Source organism: Macrosteles quadrilineatus, unplaced genomic scaffold, assembly GCF_028750875.1.
Source record: "Macrosteles quadrilineatus isolate MER2022 unplaced genomic scaffold, UCM_ALF_1.0 Scaffold_1__1_contigs__length_201487025, whole genome shotgun sequence".
Lineage (NCBI taxonomy): Eukaryota > Metazoa > Arthropoda > Insecta > Hemiptera > Cicadellidae > Macrosteles > Macrosteles quadrilineatus.
The window spans coordinates 73,480,017-73,493,620 of NW_026542594.1; the positions used below are offsets into that span (position 1 = coordinate 73,480,017).

The 13,604-nt window shown below is 34.6% G+C and overlaps 1 protein-coding gene across 1 annotated transcript in view; it reads right to left on the reverse strand.

Annotated features, from left to right (window-relative positions):
- LOC128983588 (ras association domain-containing protein 2) overlaps positions 1-13,604 on the reverse strand; it is a 144,666-nt gene that overhangs the window by 103,057 nt on the left and 28,005 nt on the right. Inside the window, exon 4 of the mRNA XM_054402923.1 lies at positions 8,790-8,865. Coding sequence (XP_054258898.1) covers positions 8,790-8,865 — 76 coding nt within the window. The remainder of the gene's footprint in view (positions 1-8,789; positions 8,866-13,604) is intronic.

Here is a 13,604-nt window from a genome sequence, read left to right on the forward strand (position 1 = left end):
ACAATTTTTGCGATTAGTAAACCTTCATTGCCAAAGTGCTCTCTACTACAGCGCTGTTCACGGAGGAATTTTGAACTAAATGCCTCATTCGTACCTCCCCTAAGTCAGACCCATACTCATAAGGTTATTATGGGGAACTACAGAGCCACTGGGGCGGAGCCCGAAAGGATTTTTTAGATAACAATATACCTATATGTAAATCGGGAATGTGAGCTATCATCATGCCAAATTTCAGCCCAATCTGTCCAGTAGTTAATGCGTGATTGAACTTCAAACAAACAACCAAACAAATAATGACACAAACTTTCTCATTTATAATATTAGTAAGATTGGTAGGTTTATTTTTAACATTTCCATGCATTTTAAAATGTTTTCTCACAATAGTTTTTACGCTGCTGTTAATTTTTAAAACGTATGCTAACATCGTTAATAAGTCGCTAAAAATTTCGTTCAAAATACCATCGTGTTTGTCGTGACACAAGAAATAACACCAATATTTTAGATTTATAATGCGAAAAAAGGTGTTTTTTAAACAGATTTATATTTGTAAACAAAAATTTCTCCCGCGACTGGCATCGGGCAGCCTGGTGTTTCGGTGTTTGTACAATATTTCCCAGCCGGGCGGGAGCGCGAGTGAATCTGCGACATTGCCGATGTGTACCTGGCCTCTGGCCCCCACACTGTTTAAAAAAACATCGTTGTTCGCATTATAAATCTGTAATATTGGTGTTATTTGTTGTGTCACGACAAACACGACATGGTATTTTTAACGAAATTTTTAGCATCTTTTAACGATGTTAGCATACGTTTTAAAAATTAACAGCAGCATAAAAATTATTATGAGTATTTTAAATGCATAGAAATGTTAACAATAAGCCTACCAATAAGCCATAAAAATTTCAGAAAGATTCGCTCAGTGGTTTGTTTACAATTAAATTTTAAACTTCAGTGTTAGTGCAGAGTTTCTATCAAAACCAGTACTTTTTAGGATCTTTCAACTATATAATTGTTTCTGTTAAACAGTAATTTTTCATTCTTACCACGTAAAATGTGTTTAAACCAGCTTATATTTGATTTTTGTTTCAGCAAAATCGGATAATTCACAACTTGGTGACTCAGCGAATTTCAATTTTACAGATTAGCCTACAGTTTTAATTTGATCAAACTAGTTGACTTTGGTTTGCTAGGAGACAAATCAATCAAAAATAAGTGCACAAATGTGTCAAAAATTAGCTTATTATGTTAATAAGAACATATCCATGACTCAGTCTACATAGAGACTTCAAATAGCCATTTACAATTTTTAACTGAAATTACTTGAACATAGCTGGTTTTATGAAAGAATGTCAAAATCATTTTTATTTAGCATTATTATTCATCTATCAAACGATGCCAAGTTCAAAAAGATTGAATGAGAAATAGCTGAAATATTTCGATTTTAAGTTGTAAAATGGGGCAAACGTACCCCATTTTACAACTAAAAATCGTCATATGTCAGCTATTTATTATGTGATCTTTTTTAATATGATATCGTTTGATAGATAATTAAAAATGCTAAATAAAAGTGTTTTTTTAAACAATTTTCATAAAACCAGCCATTTTTGAGTAATTTAAGTTTAAACATTTTAAATGGCCACCATTTTGAAATTTTAGGTTGAATCGAGATGAACTTTTTTTCCAACACGGGTCTCTTCTACCTTAACATACATACCAAGTTTCATAATTATCGGTTGAAATATTAAAAGATAAAAATGTTTATGTAAAAAATACAAAATGGTGGATATCTGGTTAACGAAGCGATTTTGAAAAATAAAAAATTATTCTTGATTTTGTCGTTATTTTGAACCAAGGAATCAGTAGGTAAAATATGTCCCCACCTTTTTTGAACACCCTGTATAAAATGCTACATCGTTTGCATTTATTCAATATTACATTTTAATACACCTCGTAACGTCTTCTTACCCATTAGAATGAACATTTGATTTGTCAAGTTGATTCTATATTAAGTTTTATGTTATATGCTTCCATTTAAAAATTACACCGTTTAAAAATTACTAAAATATCATGTAATATTTTCTCACCTGCGATCCCCGAAGGCTGATTAGTAATGTTTGAGTCCATTGGTTTTTTATGTATGTATGTTCATTTATTCTTATTATTAATTAATGTTCTTCTAATAAAAGTGTTCTTTATCGACAATTCTTTGTAGTTTTTAACCGTGTTTCAATTTTCTTGTGGTTCATTTTTCTTAATCCATTATATACTAATAGAGTAGAGGTGTTATTTCAGTAAAAAAAAAAAAACAATAATAGTTAATTAAATTGTAAAGCACCAAAATATTATAATTTATAAAAGGTGATGGTTATAATTACTTGTTGACTAAAGTGTATATTTAATTCCACTTAGAAACGACTTCTGCGAAAAAGCAATTCCTCAGTCACACAGACAGTACACTTTTAAAACTTTTTTTTCTATGATTTCCAACTTCACCCTAGGAATGTTCATTTTTGAAAACGTCCTCAGTGAGATGATGAAAATGAGGCATAACATGGTCTCCAAGCCAAAATTTTGTATAATGATTTTAGAAAATACTTTTATATAAATCATATTTAGTCTTAAGAGTGGGTCCCAGTAAAACAAAATCCCGAAATGGCCAAAATTGGCACACTAGCGCGCGTGGAGTGGAGCGGACATTTGTTGAACTACGTGCGTGGCAGTCTCGACGTCACAGGCATGTATCGATCGATAAGTGACTCACGGCGCGGGCGCGGTGTTGCCGAACCCTCGCCAGGCGCTAAGGCAACGCCGCATTAGCACTGGCGATGAACGAACTGTGTCAGTGGACTGGACGGCGATTCCACCCTGCTCCTGCTCGGAGTGACGGAGTGCCCTAAGTCACTTCCATCGCTTATTTACTTAGAACACTCGATTTTGCTCACTGCTCTTCGTTGTTAGTGGATTTATCTATGATGGTTATTTAGCCTGTTACAATTTTATATCATAGAGAATTCTATGGGGAAATAATCAGTTTTGAAACAAAAGTTTTGAAGTGGAACAAGGATCATACAAAATTTTCTAAAGCAATAATTGAAATTTCTTATTAAAGCCCTATAGTTTATCATGTTTTCGGATAGAACATGCAATTTAAAAACTTTTTTATTCGTGAAATTTATTCCATAAACCCACAAGTTTAGGATATACAGCCTATGAAAAAATGACTTCCGGTCTACTTTTTGTATCATACAGCTCCTAAACGATAAAGTTTAGCGCAAAAATGCGAAGAGTAAAAAAGTGTTGTACAAAATAAAAATAGTGGAACAATGCTCATGAAAAATAAGCAAAAACAGGGTGAATAATATTTAATTAAATTGATCTGTTATATGTACATGGTGTAACATTATCAATTCTGAGATTACTCAAAAATGAAACAAGTTAAGTAATTACATTAATGAATGGTAAATCGGATCCATCACATGTTGGAAACATTAGTTGAAGATCAAGTTTTCTAAATAACTTACCAACGTAAATACTGTTCAACTTTACAATCATGGTGGATGGCATAGGCCTAACCAAAACAACACTTGACAAACATACAATTTGTGAAACACTTACACTAGGCTTGTAGAACATCACAAAATGAAGTTATTTGCAATCTGTTTAATGCATAAGTTACAGATTTTTGTGATAAGTTACCGATGACGTTAATTGTGATAGTTGTGATACTAGATACAGTGATGGAACACCTGCTTAACATATAATAATAATGCAAATATATTTTTTTTTTTTTTTCAGTTATTTGAGCAAATTTTTTGTAGTTGAACAATTTAAGGGGGGAAGATGAATTACTCTTAATAATTATAATAACATTAGCAATGTTAATTAATTCATCTACATTCAAATACCGGTATCCTCCTCAACTCCCAGAAAATCAATTCAACAACTTGACTTGAGGCCTAAACATAATCATAGTATCAAAAGTATTTATTGCAACCATTGCAACTGTCCGCTCCTCTTTGACCGATTGAAAACATAAATTATCAACAACCACAGATAGGCCTAGTTCAGTGCTAAGGTAAGGGATTCACAGTCTGGAGGTCCCGGGTTCAAGACCCGCTGGGAAAGATAATTTTGATTCTAGTTTTTTCTCAAAATTTGTTTTTATGAACTATTTAATCAAAATGCTCAACTGATATATATGCATTTCACACAAAATCTTTATTATTTCGTGTTTAGGATATGCCCATGGGATGGCTGGTCTATGTAAAAACAATTTTCAACTTGTTGCAAAGTCAATTTTAAAATTGTTGTTAAAACAGTTTTTAAATTGTTGTAAAACTGTTGCAATATAGTTGTAAAACTATTTTTGAAATATTTTAAATTTTGCCGGTTGTCAACTATACTCATATTAATAACAGTTTTAATATAAGTTTAAAATTGATATTAAAACAATTTTTTTCTCGTTTTTCTGCTACTTGGGACATCAACACATTTCTTATAATACTTAAAATTTCTTATAAAACTTATCTTCTATTTCATTTTAATTTCAACCCCCACACTCCATTGTCAGTCCTTTCATTATAACGTTAAGCCTTTTAAATTTCATTGCATGTTTGTTCATTTGTTTCAATAAAACACCTTTTGTAATTCGTATATCTTTGTTAACTTATTAACTTTAAACATTTATAGAATAGGCCTAGCCTAAATGAATATTGTGAGGTGAGTTTACAAGTTCGGGAAGTAAACATTTCATATAAAAGGTTTCAAGTTTTTCTTTCATGTTTACTTCCCAAAAGTCATCGTCCCGATCAATTTTTACAGTTTTTAGACCTTTTGGTGTCCAAATGGCAAGTTTCCTCCCAACCTTTCGAAATTAGTTCTTCATGTTTGTCATACGTTTTCCGGTTCATGGCACGAACATTCATTGCAGACAGCAGCCGTTCTAAGGCGACAAATCCTCCACCATTGGTAATAGAACCGGCTACTGCTGCACTGTTTATGTCCATTGACATTGCATTTCCCCGAGGTTCAGGCTCACTCCATATTGTCTGTTTGATGTGGCACATGTTGCAATCAAACACAAACCCACTCCTAAGCCCTCTTTTTATTTCACTAACTAATTTCAGGTTTCTGAGGGAACAGCCGAATTGAGGCGCATGTTTAGTTGGACAAATTGATCAACTAAATAACAAATGTCAACTATTCTACGACCGGTATTATCACAGTTGCCCAAACAGTCAGTAGGATCAGATGATAGCGTGGAATTGTCTACAAAGCCCAGGCGCATATTGTATTGAGATGTGTGGCACGATCATGGCAGTGCAGCACAGCACAGGGCGGAATTGGGCAAAAAGTCTGTGTTGCACAGTTGACATCGCATATTGGGAAGCAGTGTCGTACAGTTCTCGTATAGGAGTGTCACAGTTTCTTGTGTTAACATATTGTTAAATTTAGGATTTCAGTTCTAAGTCAGATTCAGGTGCTTATCTAGATTTATTGTTACTTCTTCACCAGAGAACAAGAAAGAAAGGGCGAAAAATGTTTACAATATTGAGTAATTTTCGTATTTTCTGCCAGATTTTATTCTTGTAATTACTCTTTATTTACTTACTATGACTGGTAACATAAAAACTGGATAAAAACGCACAATTTCTATTAATTATCCTCTAGATCCGTCACAAAACACTAGTCAACCCGGTGCAGGTGAGCAATGCGGCACAGACACTTGTGACTCGACCACAAGTGCGCGCAGTCCAAGTGTGGGGCTGCACTGCCCTGCCCTGCGCTGCGCCATAATATGCGCGTTTCCTAGCGAACATGTGGTTTACAAAACACTGCCCTGCGCGGCACTACGCTGCGCTGCTCCGACTGCGTCTCAATATGCGCCGGGCCTTTGAGGTAACAAATTTCCATCCTCTTCCCCACAGCTCATCGCCTCATCAGCAATCAGCTCCTCGACATCACTACTTAGTTTTCTTTTTCTACTTCCCACAACACCAAAATCTCTCAATACTCTCCACTCAGCCAACCTTTCACCACCTCTGTTTTTCGCCTTTCTTCGCAACGGTCGTTTTTTATTTCCTATAATACCACACCCGTAAATAAAAAGAAGCACACGAAATGACTTTCTACATTTGTAAGTAAGTGGAACTACGAATTATTACTAGGGAACTCTAAACGTCACTGGACTTGTGGACACAGCAGACCAAATAGGATGCTAGCCTAGAACATAACCTCACAGTTCACAATAATGTCTAGGATGGATTTGGCGCGTTTTTTCAACATTATCACGTGACTTGCGAAAATGAGAAATACAAGGTGTAGGGGTGGGGCGAGTGCAATGTGTCTCGTGGTTACAGTGTGTAAGGCCGAGACGTCGGCCAAGGTGGGAGGGGGTAGCTATCTATGCTGTGATTGACCTAGAGGATTAGGAGATTTCCTTCCCTACAGATAACATCTTGTCTCGGTGGTGTAGTGGTTAGCGCACCGGAGAAACGTTTCAATTAAAGGTTACCGGTTCAAAACCTCAGGAGGCACCAACTTTTTGATTTGATTTCTTCATTATCGTTATAGTTTATAGTTTGGATAGGTTATGACGGTTTGATTTTATAATTATAAATTATGTAATTGAATTTTAGGCATTTAAAATTTTATTTTATAAACAGAACAATTTTTTAGACCAGCAGACTAATTCTTTCAAAAATACATCTGTAAATATTAGTTAAATTATGAAATTTGCCCGTTATCACATGAAACGAATATAATTTAATGCCTCAAATGTATATATTGTATTAAAAGATTTTATACTGTATTCCTACTAAACTGTATCTCGTTTCCAATCATTGCGTGGGACAGGAAGGCTCTGGCATATCATTTATGTTGATTGTACACATGTTGGTTTTGTACTTATATCAGTAGCCTATAGAACTAAGAAATAGTATTTGATAAATTTACAACATATTTTATACGTGTATTCAAATTTATAATGTATTCAACACTACACCATTTCTTACTGTCCCCACCCCAGTTAATTTCCTTTCATTCAATAACTATAACTATGACAACAATAATCATAACAATAATTTCGTAACAATATTTGTTTCACATTAAATAAAAAAAGCTATAAAATTAGCAGCGCATGATGAATGTAGAATCATAATAACCTGATTTGAACTCCCGCCAAATGCGCGAGCGTGCTGCTATCTCACGGAGATCTGCCAGACTACTACGCCGAATTACCGCCGCGATGCGCAGCAAAAACATGCATTTTCTTAAACCATATCAAGTGCACAGTTTACGTCGGATCTTCTTGAAACAAACTTTATTCGATAGATAATTAAATTTTGTAGGGGGTTTGCTTTTTCGAATTTCAAATATTCCTTTAGAAAATCCTCCACAAATTTGTAAACTTAAACAAGCGTATTTTTGCTATAATTATTTTAATATTTCTTTAATCGAAAAAATAAAAAGCAAACCCCCTGTAGAATTGTATTCTCTTTCCAATGACACATCAAACGTAGTTCTATGTTAAAAAATAACGGCGCTATATGGTTCAAAAGATTACATTGTTCTTATGGGGCATCAATCCAATATGGCCGACTGCTACTGCCCACTCTTAAATATGGCATGTTTTGGAAAATTTTGCTGGAAATTATAATCTAATTTGGTTTAATGAAAATCAGCTGACATTTGCCAATGGATACGAGACACACAATCAAAGTAGGCAAGCTATATATCACGCAATATCTCATGGGGGACCCAGCAATTTGTACTTTTTACCGCGCGCTAATCAACAAAGTAACCGCCACTGCTCGGCACTCGCGGCTCGCAGTCGCAATACGCATCGTAGCCGAGGTTGTCTGCAGTGACAGACGACGGGCGCTCGCAGCGCAATCCTACGTTATCTAAGGGAACTAAAGGCGCTCGAGCGTCATCTAACATAACTACGTGGACCAGTCCATACACTAACGCAGAACCAGTGTATTGTTAACAAAGCGACCGCATAGTGTTCAATCTAGTAGAGGTGTATAGTCAATGATAATAGCTTTGCCAGCATATCTAAAAATATGCAAACCAACTTAAGAAGGTTTCAACTGACTACTATAGGATCCCCGTGCGTAGAACGGGCACACAGCTAGTCATGTATACATGAGGTCACTTTTTTAAGATAGTTTGAATTTTACTGAAGTCTGTTATTCTGTCTATGAGTTGTTTGTATTGAGATGAAAAGTATAGTTCATAACTTGACAGGAAAGTAATTTTCCGGGACTTGCTCCAATTATTGCCATGATCTGCTTCCCGTAGTAAATGAAAACAACTCGCACGACTATTCCTGTGAATCAAATTTGTTGTCCCTGTGTTCCGGGGCGGCTCCAGGAATAATTTTTTTGGTAGGCCTGACAAGGATCAAGAAAGAGTTTGATCGGGGAACAAGATGTTTGAAGGCTTTCCCCGAAAAAAAGGGGGAACTTTAAAATTTAAATACAAATAATTTCCAAAAAAATACTTTCCCTTTATTTACATAGTTAAATTTAATTTCATATGGTTAAATTTATTTACATATAGTTGAACTTATTTACATATAGTTAAATTTATTTATAATTTTGAAATATCTACCAAAATGTTGGGTAGGCCAGGGCCTACCTGGCCTGCCCTCTGGAGTCGCCCCTGTCTGTGTTCAGCTTTGCCTGGCTAGTTAAAATGGAGTATGCAGCGAAAAATGCCACTTTCGGTACACATATGAAAACCATTCTTTTTCCCAAGATAAGATTACTTTCTAAGAACAACCTTACCTCTCTGCTACGGATTTCACTGCTTTTGCCATCATAAAATTGATTAAAGATCTTTAATTTAGACTCCAAGTGAGATCTGAAACAAAAAAGTCCTTTTAGAATTGAAAAAACCAAATTCATTACGATTAGATAACCTCAGACCAATTAGCCTTCTTTCTGTTTTTTCTAAATTGATTGAAAAATTAATGTTATTAAGATTGACAAATTTTCTGAACAAATTACATTTTTTAGCCATAAGCAGTTTGGATTTATAAAAGGCAGATCAACGGAAAGTGCATTATTAACTGTGACAGAGTTAATATTTAATGGCTTTAATTCAAATAAAAAAACCACAGGTCTCTTCGTAGATTTCAAAAAAGCTTTCGACATGGTCAACCATGAGATTCTTATCAATAAGCTAGAGGCTGCAGGAATTAGAGGCATAGCTTTAAATTGGTTTCGTAGTTTTATTACAGGAAGAAAGCAGCAAGTTAAAATCAACAACAACATTAGCGATTCACTCATTGTTCAGACGGGTGTTCCCCAAGGGTCAACGACCTCTGCAACCCTGTTCCTAATATTCATTAACGATCTTCTTGAACTTGATTTTAAAGGAAATATAAATGCTTTTGCAGACGACATTGCTCTTTTTTACACTCAAAATGATACTGTTCTCCTTTCAGATTCAATCAACTACGATCTTTTATTACTCAGAAAATGGTGCCCCATAAACAAAATGCAAGTAAATGTTAGTAAGACAAAATATGTTAATTTTGACTTCTTTGGTTTTGACACCCCTTCTCCTTTAATTTTTCATTCCCCTACCTGCAATATCCACTTATGTACCTGCCAACCATTAGAAAAAGTTAAATCGATTAAATACTAGGGAGTTTTGCTTGATGAAAAACTAACTTTTGAACACCATGTTTTAGAACTACACTCAAAATTAAGATCACAAATTAGAAAATTCTATTTTCTACGAAACTTTTGTAACACTTCACTTTTACAAACACTTTATTTTGCATTGATAAATTCAAGATTACAATATGCCTTGCCTTGCTGGGGAGGTACTTACAAAACATTATTAGAGAAGATTAGAACAACTCAAAATTTTTTCTTGCGAATAATTCTCAAAAAACCTAAACGAACTAGCTCTTTTGGGTCCGCGGAATTGGCTAACTCTGGAACTCGCTAACCCCATGTTAAACGCCCTATCTTCAAATTTGGTCGATGAGAGGAACTCGCTAACTTGTTCGGTTTCGGAATTGGCTAACTCCGGAACCCGCTAACCCGCTCTAGAGCCGGGTTAGCGAATTCCGTCCTCGTACGGAAGTCGCTAACTCGGTCCCTCGGCGGAACTCGCTAACTCCCAATCAGAAGCCTCGCGGGCCGTCCAATGGGAGCCAAGGACGAATATTTTTGGCCAGTGCTGCTGAAAGTGTAGTACCTATATCGTATCGGTACCATAATGTCGTATCCTACGATTAATTAGGAGTAAGAGCAACGTAGCGATAAAATAAATATATTTGGAAGTATGTTTTAACATTATTCTTATGATTATTAGGGTGGAAAATGCATTATAGTCTTGCCATAGACTAACCAAAACAAGTAAACTTTACATCCCATTGTAAACTTTGAAGCTCGTTTTTCGTGTCTAGTTCATGTCCGGTGACACTGATCGCTAGTGTCGACAAAATTGTGTTTCTATTATTTGATAGTTAACTTCATGATTTGTTCTTTACTGTTTGGTTGTATAACTAGGGGACGTGTTATTAGATGTGATTAGAACGTTTTATTTGGTTAAACCATAGATAAAAAATACTATGGTTAAACGAAGTTTTTAATGACTGAAAACAAGAAACAATTGTATACAAAACACGACCTCTAAAGACAGTGCACCGGACAGAACTAACAATAAAACTGTCTTCAGCTGATCCATAAGGATGAGAAATCATACTAATATTATAAATGTGAAAGTTTGTGTGTTTGTTTGTTTGTTTGAAGTTCAATCACGCTTTAACTACTGGATGGATTGGGCTGAAATTTGGCATAATGATAGCTCACATTCCCGATTAACATATAAGCCTATTCTTATCTCAAAAGTCCTTCCGTACTCCGCCCCAGTGGCTCTATGGATCCCTATGTTAACCTTATGAGTATTCACATTTAAAAGGAATTAAAAAAATTAGTCAGCTGTTTCAACTAAACAAGTTGATTCTATGATATGCAATAGCATTAAAACGTTATAAGGTTTACCAACAGGGTACAACACGATTAGGCCATTTTTTGTTTGAATTTTTGACAATAGCTCATTGAACTAAGCAGCAACAAAAGCTGTGATACGCAATGAGAACTATCAAAGTAGGATTGTTTACAGTTATTTTTAGGCCTATATGACCATTTAATGAATCATTTGTGATATTGTGCAAAGGTTTGATGATTTGTTTTCTATTGTTTAGGTGCAGTAGTAGAGCATTATGGCTATGGTAAATGTGTTATACTATAGCATACCGTAAACTTCAAGAACCAAATTTTATCAAACTGTGTCGTCCCCCATTGCAAACACAAAGCTTGAGTATGACTGCAATAAACATTTTACACTTATATACCAACCCCGTACGAAGGACGGGTACTCTGCTAGTGTACTAATATAAGGGAGTATGTGTTATATGTGGGTTTCTTACTTAAATAGTAGTTTTTTGGTATGCAAAAAGATAAAAATGCACATTTAATTTGGATCTATTTCATGTTATGAAATATCTATTTTCGTAGTCCGCCATTTGTTTCTTTTATTCGAATAAATACCATTTTGTGAACTTCTGCAAATAAAATTATTGAGTTCGCATTTTATATACTGGGCTTGTAACCTTGAATCATAAATCATAATACAATTTACACGTTAAACGTCATTACAGAATTACATTGTATTGGTAATGTATTTTTAAATAGAGCTATTGAATTTAAATAAATATTTATCAATACATTATCAAGTGGTAGATGTATTCATGGATAGCATTAAAAATGAGTCTATGCATAAATACAACTTGCAAATTTCTTTTATCATAGGCTATTATCGTGTAGAACCCGGGTTATCCTCTTAATTTTGTTGAATTAATATTAATTTTACGTCTTTCAGTAGGCCTATTTTTTAAAAGTCTAGAGTTTTTCTCCAGGCTGGTTCTAAATGGACCCAAGCGTTCTTGTTTGTTACAATTCTTATGAATGGTGGCCATAGCTAAAATTACTTGATCTTATCCAAAAACAAAGCTATTGTCTATTGTGTAGCTCAGTACCGGTGAACGGTGAACCGAGCAATGGCTTGGTATCGTTTATATAGTTTGTGAAAGCAATAAAGGAAACCCAACACTCAAATCAGGAAAATCAGTCAATTCGTTTATTAAGAATCGTGAATTAAAATAACCCTGTCACGTTTTATTATATGAATATTATATCTTCTCCTATTTCTTACTAGTGGTGCTTAGGTGTAGGCCTACAATCTAAAAACTGTTTTAAAACATGTAACATTATTGCTAAAAAAATCAACACATTTTAGAATTAGGCAACTATTTACTAGTAGGCCTACAATGCTTTGGTTCAAACTATTAGGCCTAGATAAAAACTTAGTCTATGTCATCATATTTGTACACGTAAGTTGGACGGTTCAACGACGAACATTTGATTTTAAATCTATGAATTAGTTATGAAAGTTACGATAGTTGATGACTGTATTAATTAATGGGTTTGGTTTATTACGACATTACGATTAAATCTGTTTTCCGTGTTTGAGATCTTGCGTGTATTTTAGCTTAATTTCGTAGGGGTCTAATTATTTAGTACCAATTAAACTGAATTTTCATTATTTTTCATATTCTATTATTTTCTTTTGTACTGATGGCATTTATTTTTAAGATCGAAATCATAAACATTTAACTGGCCATTGTACAGTTAAATAAATAAACACTTTTTCATGATTTTTCAATTGTCTTTGAATTACTTTGAACTAGTTATCTGTTAAAAGTGGAATTGATAACAAAAAACAATAACATTTACTGTATTTTCATTGACACTGACATTTTGAAATACGGCAGTGTACGATTATTTTGTCGTACAAGGTTGGCAACGCTCCTGCAGTGGGCGCGGCCGGGTTAGCGACTTCCAGAGTTAGCGAATTCCGCCGCAAGACAAAATCGCGTTAGCGGGTTCCGGAGTTAGCCAATTCCTGACTGAGACGGTTAGCCAGTTCCAGAGTTAGCCAGTTCCGACACACGACCGAGTTAGTGAGTTCCTGAGTTAGCCAATTCCTACGTCTCGCTCTTTTCCATTATACCAACAGTTATGCATTCTACCAGTTCAACATCTTTTTATTTTTAAAGTCCTGAGATTGTTCTTCATCCGGAGCGGAAACAGAGAAAATATAATTCCAAATCATCCTTACAGTACAAGAAGTTTTGCAAATAAATCTATCAAATTACCCAAAGTAAACAAAACTTTTTTCAGACATTCATTTCAATACTTGGGTCCAAAATTTTACAATCAGCTTCCGCTTCATATTAAAAATACAACAAATTTCAAACACTTTTGTAAAAGAACAATCACTTGGCTTAGTTCTCAACAGGATGTAGGTTATCTTGCCAACTCTTTGGTATAAGATTGTGTTAATGTTACCTTATTTTATGTGTATTTTGTTAACACTTTCTTAGTCTAAGTTTTGCCCAGATGTTACAGCAGGCGGATAAAATATTTGTCATCTGATGCTAGGCTCAACAATTTATTATTTATTATGTATGATTAACCTTTTAACTGGCCACACTACTTGAAAAAGTGACCAGTTTACAT